Here is an 11,922-nt window from a genome sequence, read left to right on the forward strand (position 1 = left end):
TAGTTCACTCAATGCAAGGCCAATGTTTTGCTGAACCTTCTCTGGTCAGGAGATTTTAAACTCCCCCATGCTATGAGGGCCTCCGGGAGTTAGGTGCCTGTAGGACTTGGGGAAGAGGAGGCGTGGCACACGCCCACCCCCAGGTGCCAGCCAGAGCTGCTCAGATCTTATTAGCCTGAAAGGCAAGGCTCCAGGACCTGGCCTCATCTGTCTCTGGATGGCTGGCTGCCATGTGCACGCTACCCCACAGGCCCTGCCCTCAGGCCCTGAGACCCCACTTTCTTAATCAAGGCAGAGAGAACCTATTTGTTACTCAATGCTAATTTCCTAACACAGTTATTTCCTGATTGTGAAGGTAAAAGATCTCAATGAGGAAAATGAGGAGGGCAGCGGAGGAAAAGAAAACCACGGAAGTGCTGAGAACCCCGCGACCCAGGATAATACTGGAAATAAATCGGTGCATTTCTACTTTGTAAGATTTCTGATATGTTCTGTCTTATAAATGCCCTGGACTGCTATTCCAACGTGGAAGAAAATAGACAGTTTAGAAACACATATAAGATAGAATAGATCTAAATGCAATTGTAAAAATGAGAGAGGCCTCCATACGCACCAAACTCTGTACCAGAGTCTAGAAGGACCTATGGGATGGCTTGCTATCCTACCCCTTGCTCTCTCTGTTCCCCCTATTCTGGACTGCGCTCTGCTCCTCAACTCTGCCAGGTTCCTTCCCTCCACAGCAATCTTGTACCAAATGGTCCCTCTGCCTGGCACCTGCCGCCATGTTCCTTTGGCTGACTCCTGGTCATCCTCAAGGGGTACTCCTCCAAGAGGCCTCCCCTCCCCACCCCAATCCCTCATTGCACATCACCCTGTTTTACTCTCTTAGTAGTTCCTATCACAGCCCCAAAGTATCCATGTTTGTTGACTGATTCACCCAGGAAAATGTAAGCTGTTGCTCACTCTGGTGCCTACAATGATGTCTGGTACATAGCAGGTATTCAACGAATAGCTCTGAATGAAAGAACAGAGGAAGGGAGAAGGCACAGCAAGAGGTGGAAGTTCACGATCAAGGAACTAAGAAAAGGCTGAACTTCCAGAATGAAGGGGAGGAGAGATGGGAAATGAGACAATGGGGAAACAGATCATTCAGGTAGATTCCTAGGGACCTTAGTAAAGATTTTCATCTGAAGATTGAGACCAACAAGGTGCCTCTGAAAGATTTTAAATTGGGAGTAATATAACTAGGTTTGTATTTTTTTAAATATCATGCTGGATTCAATGTGAAAAATGAGTTACAAAGAAGCAAGAAAGGCCAGGAGCTGGAAGGCTGCTGCCGCGGCTCTGACAAGTGACTGCAGGCGTGGCAACAGACAAGGACTGAGAGGGGCCTGTGGGACTTCTGATGCTTCTGGGAACGGAGGGAGAGGGAAACCGGAAGCTCGCTGGCCGGGGAGGCAGAGTTCACTAAAATTCTAGAAACTGTCAAAGGAACAGACGAAGTGGAGGAGGATGAAGACCAAGTGGCTTGGCGGTGCCTCTAAGACACCCCAGTGGAACTATCTAGTAGGAAGCTGGGTATTTGGGTCTGGAGTTCGGAAGAGAGGTCTGGACTGGAAGAAACAGAGATTCAAGAGACATCATGAAACAGTAGATTTCGTTACTGACTGGGGAGGTGGGAGAGAAAGAAGTCTAAGGGTTCTACAGTTTCCCATAACGGGTCACTGCAAGAATGTGGCACTGCTGATGGAGCCCAGGATACAGTAGAGATGGAATATTTGAAGATTCAGAAAACACTTGGGCCTTGCTCTGAAGTAGCCTAGGGCCCAGCAGAGCTATCGTAAAAGAGTACAACTGGCTATGGTCAAAGCCGAGGAGAGAAGCACTTCAAGCCAGGCTTTCTGCGAGGTGCGTGCTATTAAAGGTCTATGAACTGAGAATGCCTGCTTCCCGCGAGGCTGAATGACTGCATTCTCAGCCTCATTATAACTAGATGTGGCTGTGTGACTAAGTTCCAATAAAAGATAGAAACAGAAGTGTGTGGTCTATCTGGAGTTGTTTCATTAAAAGGGAGAGGGACACATTCTTCTCCTTCTCCTTTCTCCATTCAATTGCTTGAAGCATGGATGAGATGGCTGGAGCTCTAGCAGCCTTTTGATTTGTGAGAATGAGGGCCAAACCCAACAGATGGCAAAGAAACGAGCTAGAAAGTGCCTGATTCTCTGACAGTGTCATGGAACTGCCACACCTATCTCGGGCTGCCTACTTCCAGACTTCCTTTAAAAGAGAGAGAAATAAACTATCTTATTTTAAAAAACCACTGCCATTTGAAGATGTTTTGTTATAGGCAGTCAATCCGAATCCTAACTTGCACCCTAGCCCACTGGTCTACCCGGCCCCTGCACTGCTTTCCTCTTGCTTTAGGTCACGTCACTGCCTTGACAAGGAACATCCTCCTCCTTGCCTGTGTTTATTTAAATCCTGCCCATCCTTCAGAGGATGGATCAAATTCCACCTCCCACACGAGACTTGCCTTCTTCTTCCTCCCCTGAACTCTGGCCCTGCCTGCCTGCCCCCAGTCCTTGGACATCGGCCTCCGCTGCCCTCACAGTGATTCATCCCTGACTCCTCAAAGTGGCTCAGGGCCATCAAGGGCAAGGTCCACAGCTTCCAGGTCCTTGTATTCCCTGAGCCCGGGCCGCGTTCCAGAATATACCCCCGCCACACTTCTTCCTCCTCCACCTGCAGCCAGGATCAGGACGGGGCCAGAAAGTGTGTTAAGAAATTCAGAAAATGGGAAGGCAGGCAGAGTTGAGAGCAGCTGGCAAGAAATCTAAAACTGCTCCTAATATCAAGAGGCAGCTTCGGGGGAAGGTCTGATCCGCCTCCTTCAAACTGTGTAACATTGACTTGGGACTACCCTGCCGTTGACGCGGCACAGGGCACGGTTCATACGGAAAAGAGAGCGACTGGCCAGGCCTGGAGAGGTGCTGTGCCCCGGCCCCACACACACAAAAACGAGCCCCTTCAGAAAAATAGCGGGTCATGCAAACCAACGCATTTTCACAAAGCACACGCACAGTGTATTCTTCACAAATTGATACCCACAAGGAATTACTTTGGATTACTTAAATAAAAAGTATGTTGCAACCATTCTAAGAGCAAATTCAGACCAAGGTAAATCATTTCCAACTCATAGCGTTCATCTATAAAGCAGTCTAATTGTTAAAAATGATGTATTTTTTCAACACATTGTTTGTCACAGAAATTGTTAAACCCAATCGAAAAGGTATGGGGGGCCCTGAGGATTGACCCCCCTCGGATCTGCAGGTGTAACACAGCCAATCTGTCAGAAGATATCAGCAGAGATAAGGACACCTGGGGACGCTTAAATGGAAACTGCTAACTTAGAATAAGCCCACATCCAAATTAACGCAGCTTGCTAAAAGCATATCCAGATTTCCTCAAAATGCCCTTCCCGTGGGCACCGAGAAGACAGATGCAGAGGGACAACACTCAGGGATCCAGCCCACAGAAAGCCACCATGTGGATTTGGAAGCCACGCTCAAGATCCCATAATTATTGTAAATGAACCCAAGAAGATGAGCTTGGCACACAGAGCCAGTTGAGAAACAAGAAGCTTCCTGATGTAAACAACACAAGCGCCTCTTGGAGATCTGCTGCTAGCGTGGTGTGGAAAGTGAGTCAACAACAGGCCAGGAGGCAAAGTTGCTCTCCTGCCTGCTGAAGGCTCCAGCACAATCTCGAGAGCTGCTCCTCTGTCGCCTCAGTCTCTGTTGAGACCCAGCTGGGCTTCAATGCGCCTGCCAAATTGCCCCCTTCCGGGCCTAAGAGTCCAGGATTCTGTGCCAACCCCGCATGGCCAAATGCCTCTTGGGAAGGGCGCCTGTGCGGCTGCCTGGTCTCAGGGAAAGCCTGCCCTTTGGGGCTGAGTCACCACTTGTGACCACCAGGTGTCAGTGGCGAGCGAGGAGACGCCCATCCTAGCCTTCAGGGAACCTCAGCCGGAGCCTGAAGGGGAGACACCGGATGCTGTGGCTTTGGGGACAAGCAGTGTCATCTCCTCATTCTCAGGCACTCATGAATATTTCAGTTACTTGGTTGCCAACTCACCATGCAACCTCTAGGACGGTTTTCATTCAGTATCCTTCACACACACAGAGGAAAGATTAAGGACTGCTCGGTTTAAAGACTGGGGCCTCCCCTCCTTTCCCCCCAGGAAGGTGGAAGAGTAAAGCAGGCTTCTCCGCTCCTTGCCTATCCTCCCAAGACGTGCCAAAAATGACTATTCTAGCAGCTTCTCTTTATACTGAGGTCCGAGCTGTTCAGTTTGTAAGGCTTCAGTGACAGCTTGGGTGCTACTGGGTGCAGGGCCCATGGGAGCAAAGTGCGGCAGAGAAACTGGACTGAGCAAGGCCAGAACTTAGGCCACTTCACTGCCTGCTCTGTGGAGCTGGATCTAAACTGGTTTCTCTCATCAGGTGTAGCATCTTCAACAGAAATACTGGATCTCTGAGTAGCTGCAGCAACACTGAAATCTGTACTGTATTGGTCTTTTACCCCCAGGGTATGTACCATATCTATAGCCCCCTCCTTCTCCAGGCCAAGGGCACATCCTTTGGAACAGGAGACCATGCCGAGCCAGAGCCACTGTGTCCTCAACACCAAGCATTGTGGCCCCTTCCAGGGTCCACGTTACCACTAAATACCACCAACCACCAAAAAGAATGCATGCTATCGATCTCTGCCTCTCCGCACCCACAGACACAGGGCCCCCAGCTGGCACTCCTCCCCTCTGGGTACCTGACGTATCTAGTGGTCACCTCTGCTGCCAATTAACCCCTTAACTTGAATTCAAGTAGACCTGCTTTCCCATGTCTCATAAGCAAAGATGCTGAGGACAGAGGAGAAATACAAACTTCTGGATGAAGGACCCTCCCACACTCAGTTTAGGGTTTTGCAAATAGCTTCAAGTCCCCGTCTTGAACAAGCAAACACTCAAAGGTTTTTTGTTGCTTTTGTTTGTTTGTTTTCTTTTTTGTGAGGAAGATTGGCCCTGAGCTAACATCTTTGCCAGTCTTCTTCTATTTTGTATGTGGGATGCCGCTACAGCATGGCTTGATGAGTGGTATATAGGTCCGGGCCTGCGATGTGAACCATGAACCCTGGGCCGTGGAAGTGGAGCAGATGAACTTAACCACTATGCCACGAGGCCAGCCCCCAAAGGTTTTGATATTAAGTGGCACCACTGAGGCCCAAGACCTGGAAAGGCAGCCTTGTAACTGGGAACCAAAAACTGGCCCAACCATCCTTGGGACAGCCCCACTGTCACTGCAACAGGAAGAGGCAGGACATTTCTGGAGAGAGACAGTCACCAAACCAAAGACACCAGTCGGATCAAAAGTCCCAATGGGGTCTGCCTAAGATTTCACCATCATGCCACCTTTACTGTTTATCTGTGTCCACATTTCTTCATTCCCGAGAAGCCTTCCACCCAGTGATGAAGAGGAAGCCAGGACATTTCTCTAGGTAGAGAGAACGTGCAACGGTTCCCAGGATCTCAGCTAAGCCAGGGAAACCACTGACTCTCTCCTTTGTCTTGGATTCACCGCCCCCTGTCACATTCTTCCCCACCCCAGCAACAACCTTCAAGTTGGTGTCTTCCAAGAACAAGTGCTTCAGGTCTGGACTGAGAACAGTGTCACAGATAGAAAGGAGGGGCTTGCAGAGCAAAAAGCCGGTCTCACCGTTTGCTGACGATGACAAACAGTGTTGGACGTTGCCTGAGGTAGTGCTACAGTTCTGCCAGAGGTCGGTCGCATGTCCATTGCCCACGATCCATTGCTAGAAAGAACCAGACAACAAAATCAGGGGAGGTAGCGAGGAGTGAAGGAAGGGGGGAGGAGAAGAGCAAGGGAAGGCAAGGAGCAGCCTCCTCGACCCATCTCCCTGGCCTGCCCCCGCCCTGCCTGACGTTGCACAGCCAGAGGCCCAGGCACGCTGGACAGAAGACCGAGGTGGCGGTCTGGCTCAGACATCGGGCTCAGTATTCAGGAGGGCCAGTGTTTTGCAAGTGAAAAGCACTTTGTAAACGGGAAAGGACCACACACAACAGAAGCTATTACATGCAGAGGTGTGTACTACAGCAGAAGGGGCCATGGACTCAACCCAGGACACCTGCATTCAAGTCATTTCTTCTGCCCAGATCTCCTTCGGTGACATTCCCCAAGCCACCACCTCTCTGAGCCTACACTCTGACATAATTACTTCTCGACCTTTGAATCAGACAAGAAGATCAAGGCCAGGACTTGCCTTATATTAAGAGGCGAAAGCCACAGTCACTGGCTGCCTGAGTCTGTGCTCATCTTTAAGAAAAGAGTTTCAAATCTAAGGTTCTTGACGGTTGATGGTTCTGTAACACGAGTTATCCTGATGACCTGCTCACAGTGTGGATGCTCTACTAAAGAGGTCCTGTTTGCACATCATAAAGCAGACCTGGGACTGGGAACTCTTTTCTAGAAAAGCCGAGTTTAACTTTCCGATGGCAAGTCCTAAAGGGTGTTTACCAGCTAAGCCACCCATCTGAATTATGACATTTGGAGAAAAACAAACCTTCATAAATACTCCACTTTCTTTCTCAAGAACCAGCATCAAGAAAAAATGCTAAACAAACCTATCAAATGAAGGCGAGGGACCCTGGATCTGCACCGAAGTTATGGGGCTTGCAGAGAGGTCTGCACAGCCCTCCTAGTCCAGCACTTGCTTGCTTCCTATCCCTGAGTGTGCTCTGGTTTTCTCAAAACAACCGAAAAGGGGCAGATTGCCAGAAACTGCAAAACGCCCGGGGATGTCTGAGCCTTCTCCTTGTCTGCAACTGTCACACAGTCCTGAACTAGAGGGAGCACAGCTGGAATCGCTGCCCCGGAGGCCCAGCACTGGGTCAGCACTGGGCGCCCAGCCCGCCCGCCGCCCTTCGGACACTCACGCTGACGATCGTGGCGACGAACAGCAGCACCAGCACGGCGACGTGGAGGACAATGATACCCAGCAACAGGAGGAGCATTGTAGCGGCAAGTTCTGCTCAGCGGAGTTTCTGCCTGCCAGGAGAGAGAGCCGAAGCCGGACGTGAGGCCGATCGAAGCGGCGAGGGAGGGAGGAGCGCGCGGAGGGTCCCCGCGCCAGCAGAACGCGCGGGCCTGGCACTGCGCCCGCCCCCCGCCGGCCGCCCGCCGCCCGCCGCCCGGGTTGGGGCGCCTCCAAGCCGCCCGGCGGCCGGCCGAGAGAGGGCAGCCGCCGACCGTAGGATCCCCGCCCAGCGCTCAGCGGGGCCCGCCTGCGACAGAACATCTTTTGCTTTTGGAACAAAACAAGTGGTACGCACGTCTAAGTCACCCCAGGAGAAGAGGTTTTTCCAGAATAACGACCAGAGACCACAGCAGCCTCCACCTACCCCGGGCGCCTGCCGGGGACAGCCCAACTTGGGGAAGGGGACAGAAAGAGGAAAGCGCACGTTCCCCTGTGGGGTGGAGATCGGGGAGAGGGGTAGGCGCCCAGATTCCTGCGAGAGGCCTGGGGACACCAGCGGCGTGCTGTGCGGGAGCGCGCGGCGGCCAGCTGGTTTCCCAGACCCCAGTGCGCTCCGCGTTCCGTTAGTCTCCAAGTTTCCACCCAGTTCTGCCAGCGCAAGGGAGCCGTCCTGGCCCCAGCCGGGCCTGGCAGAGACACGGCGGCTCCGGAGAGACGGCGCAGAGCCGGCCGGGAAGTGTGGGGAGGAAAGAAAGGCCTGGGAGAGTCGCCCGGACCCTGCGCTTCCCGCCCGCCGCGCGCTTCCCCGGGCAGCCTCGCGGGCTGGGCCGTGCCGCTCCGGGCTAGCCCCACGCACGGTCGCCGCGGGACGACCCTGTCCAGCCTCGGCGCTGCGGGACACAGGCCCAGGACTCTGGATGGAGAGGAGCAGATGTCCGGTGGGAAGGAGAGGCGGAGGGTAAAGGGTTGAGTCTCAGGAGAACTGCAGTTGGTCGGAGGGGGCAGGACATCTTCTATCCGAAGTTGTGCGGTCCTAGCCCTTCGTTCTACAGAGTGCGGAGCTGAAGACAGGGGTAACCTGTCAGAGGATGTGCAGGGCTGTGAAGGACCAGCTGCGTCCTGGGGACCATTTCAGGACAGTCTCGAGCCAGGGAGACAATGTTTCTGTAACTCGATTTTAAAAGTACCCAATCCCAGACCCTTCCCTTCCGCTCCATAAGCAATACATTCAAAGGAACCCTGGAATGTTCGGGAAGAAATAAGCACAGTTTTCTGATGTATCCCAGAAGGTTTAAATTAAATCCAGTGGCTCCCAGCGCCGGAGAGGTACCAGAGAGGGAAGATCGGGTATATGACTAGAAATGGGGAAACCACAGGCGTCCAGGACCCCCGGACGTCCACCTCAGGGTCCAGTACCCCTAGATGTCCACCTCAGGGTCCGCTTTGCCAGTGAGTCCCCGAGTAGGCGCCTCTCCAAGAGGCGAAAACTGCTCCGCCCCTGCCCCATATCCGGACCCCATCACCCGCGCCCCTTACGGTTTACAGAGCACAAGGCACTCGGCACTGTAATCCTACAGGCCTAGTAGGAACGATACGAGACAGACTGTAGTCTGTCTGCCGCGCTCGGGACAGAAAGCTCGGAGACCTGGCCAGTCCAAAGCCCGCGCCTGCTCCGCGCTTTCTGGCACCATCGACGGAAGATGCCCACGTTTCTCCTCCATCTCCTCTACTTTCTCTACCAAAGCACTTACAGCCCAAAGGGATAGCTGTCGCCGATCCTCAGAACGGCCTCAGGCGCAAACTCGGTGCGTGCGCTCGGCTGCTGGCGTCCCCAAAGTCAGCTGCGCTGCGGGGCTGCGCGCGCGAAGCAAGGGGCCAGAGGGAGGCTCCCGGCGTTCCCCTTTAACGGGAACAACGCCCTGTCTGCGTCGCTGCAGTAGGGTGTGTCCCTGGGTCGGCGTGTGCTGAAGGGCGGGACTCGGGGAGGAGAGAGGGCAGGAGGGAGGGAGGGCAGTGACAGTTACACTGCCTTAAATATGCCTCAGGAGAAAGTTGATCAAAACCCTGCGACTTTTACTCGAAACTGGGAGGCAGCTGAGCTTTCTCACCTCCGCTTCCCCGGCTCCGCCGAGTTCGTGGAAACCAAGTATTGACCAATAAACCGCCCCCCTCCGCCCCCTCCGCCCCCTCCGCCCCCTCCGCCCGCGCGGGGAGAGCCCGCTAGAGGTCGCCCCCGCCGGGGCCCAGCGCCGGGCTTGGGGCGCGCGCACGCGGACAGCGCCCACGCGGGGCCCGAGGCTGGACTCCTCTCCTGCGGGGAGGGAGGAGCTGGCACGTCAGCGCTGGAGGACGTCCCTCTGCTGTCGGGTCCTGGCGCACCTGGCCTGCCCTGGCGTCTTAGCTGGGCACACCTGCACCACGCCCGCCCGCCCACCCTATCAGTGTCTGCTCCCCGGCATTGTACCGGGTTCCTAGGCTCTCAGGGGACCGATCGAGCGGGCCCTGCTTGGGTGAGAGTTAGAGGGAGGAGGGAGAGTCTGCCAACTATGAAACTGCGGGCCCTGGGGTCGGGCTCCTCGCAGCCTGGGTAAAACCAGACCACAACCGGGTATGCTCCAGGCGAAGTTTCCCTGGCTTGGCTCCCAGCCTCGGCGGGCATCCCCGGTCACAGGGTGGGGAATTGGCCATTTGAGGTGGAGGAAGAGCAGCCAGGGAAATCAGCTGATTCGCAGCCTCCTGAACCTGGTGGGTCCGCATTACAGAGATAGAGGCTGACCCTTCCGGGCGTGGCGCCGGTGCGCTGGGCAGGCCAGGCTTGATGCGAGAACAGGGAACCCGTCTGTGGGTGTTAGAGGCCTTTGCCTGCTAAGGACTAACGCAGCCGTGCACACACACACACACACGCACACACCCCTCTACTGGCTAGTGTACTCTGTCATAAAGCCTCCTCACTCTAAATGTCAAACAATTCCATACTATTTTAGTTTTTATTTGAAATAGCTGCTTATTGTAGCTAATTGTATATTCTTATTCTTATTTTTAAGTAAAAATAAATTATTTGAAAAATTCTTCAAACAATGGTCTTTTCAAAATTCTTATATTATCAAATTGAAAAAGAATACTTGTAAAACTCTTATTCAATGTCCGTCGTCTGGCGGTCACTTCAGCAGGACTTTACACATGTCCCTGAGGGGTGGTGTGGTCCGATGGTTAGGCATCCCGGCTCTGGGCTCAGACAAACCTGATTACCTGCTTGCTCAGGGCTGTGAATTTGAATTTGCCAGAGTTTGCTGAGCTTGGGTTTTCTCATCAGCAAATAGGAAATAATGCCTATTTTAAAGGGTTATGGTGATGATCAAAGGAGAAAAGGGTGTGAAGCAGTTAGCTAGGGGTCTGGAACATATTAAGGGGCCAGTGCCCAATAAGTTCTTGTCTTTATTATTATTATGTCGCATTTACCCCTCACAACAGCCGTTCCGGACAAGCCTGACCATCCTGAACTAGAATAGCTCATAACTCCCATAGGCTGGGAGCACATGTGTGAGCAGAATAACAAACTGAAGAAACGGAAGGATTTTCTCTCCTCCAGGGGTCATTTTATAGGTCAAGTTTGCCCTAGGAATTATTGCCTTGCTTTATGCCATCCAGACTTTTATTTATGTAACCAACATTTATGTGCTCACCATGTACCCGGGACTATTCTAAGCACTTTACAAATATTAGCATATTTAACTCAGGATTTTCTTTCTCTTCCTTTTTTTCTTCCGAGTAAACTTTTTACTGAAGTCTATACATCTAGAAAAGCGTGCATATTGTAAGGCACAGCTCCTTTCTTCCTTTCCTCTGAACCCCATATTGTAATCAATAACCAGGACCCAGCACACCGTGAGCTGCGGGACATGGGAACCCATCCATCTTTCACTGTCTGGCTGGGCTCCCAGTGGTGGAAGACGAAATGCTGCCCAGGGCAGTGCTGAGCAGGCTTGGCCACACCCAGGGCCGGCCAGGGCCCGCTACAGGTGGAAGCTGCTCCCCAACCTGCTTCCAGTCTGAGGTCCCGTGCCAGCTGTGGGCACAGAGCGGTTTCCCATCAGGGAAGAGCACCTGGACCCCTTTCTCCCTTCAAATCTGGATGTACTGGAGTTTCTAGATGCTCTCAGGTGGTTCTTCTTGCCACCCCAGCCAGAGTACATGTCCAGCTTTTAACCAAGGATTTAAAAAATCCTCTGACTCTCGAGCCAGTTCCAACACAAATGCACAGTCTCCTCTGCAATCCTTTCCATTTGCGGTTTGCAGGGGTGGGGGACCGGGCTGCTCTCCGTGCAGCATAAGCACACACCACCCAGAGGCACAGTTTGCCAAGGAAACTCACCGGGCCAAACAGTGTAACCCCTTCCTCCGCGCAGCTTTCTTTGCAGTCAAAAGCAAGGGATGCGAAGGCAAAGCCCTCCCCACAGGGCAGCGGAGAGACCAGCGGCTGGCTGGCAGACTCTAAGCCCCACAGCTTCCAACCAGGCTCCCCGAGATGCTCCCTGGTGGTGCTCCCTGTAACTGAAGCCAGACCAGGCGTCTTTCCAGTTTATTCAGGGGCTGGTCCAATGCTGGGATATGTCATGGTGGCCTGAGAGCTTCTCAGCCTCTACTATTTAAAGAGACAGCGCCCAGCTTTGTGTACTCTGCAGAACACATCCCAAGAGACCCTGCAGGGCATGGAGAACCTGGAATCAACGGCGACAGGAGCTTTAGGTATGCCTGAAACCTGTGGTGCCAAGGCTGTTCTCACTGCCAGAGCCAGCCCGTGTAACAGCGAGAGGCCCCCGGGTTCTCAGTGCCCTCCCCTCACCTCCAGGGAATTCTGCAAGGATGAAATCTATG

At 53.2% G+C, this 11,922-nt stretch overlaps 1 protein-coding gene across 2 annotated transcripts in view; it reads right to left on the reverse strand.

The window, feature by feature from the left end:
- The window catches only part of PMP22 (peripheral myelin protein 22), a 32,280-nt gene extending 20,611 nt beyond the window's left edge, over nt 1-11,669 (reverse strand). Inside the window, exons 1-3 of one of the 2 annotated variants that reach the window (XM_008538455.2) lie at nt 11,420-11,669; nt 7,007-7,118; nt 5,769-5,865 (exon numbers count right to left, since the gene is read on the reverse strand). In XM_008538455.2, coding sequence (XP_008536677.1) covers nt 5,769-5,865; nt 7,007-7,084 — 175 coding nt within the window. In that variant the 5' untranslated portion in view covers nt 7,085-7,118; nt 11,420-11,669. Of the gene's footprint in view, nt 1-5,768; nt 5,866-7,006; nt 7,119-8,798; nt 9,185-11,419 lie in introns of those variants that run through there. The other variant, XM_008538454.2, reaches the window with a different exon arrangement.
- Nucleotides 11,670-11,922: the final 253 nt, after the last annotated feature.

The sequence above is a fragment of the Equus przewalskii genome, chromosome 10 (assembly GCF_037783145.1).
Source record: "Equus przewalskii isolate Varuska chromosome 10, EquPr2, whole genome shotgun sequence".
Lineage (NCBI taxonomy): Eukaryota > Metazoa > Chordata > Mammalia > Perissodactyla > Equidae > Equus > Equus przewalskii.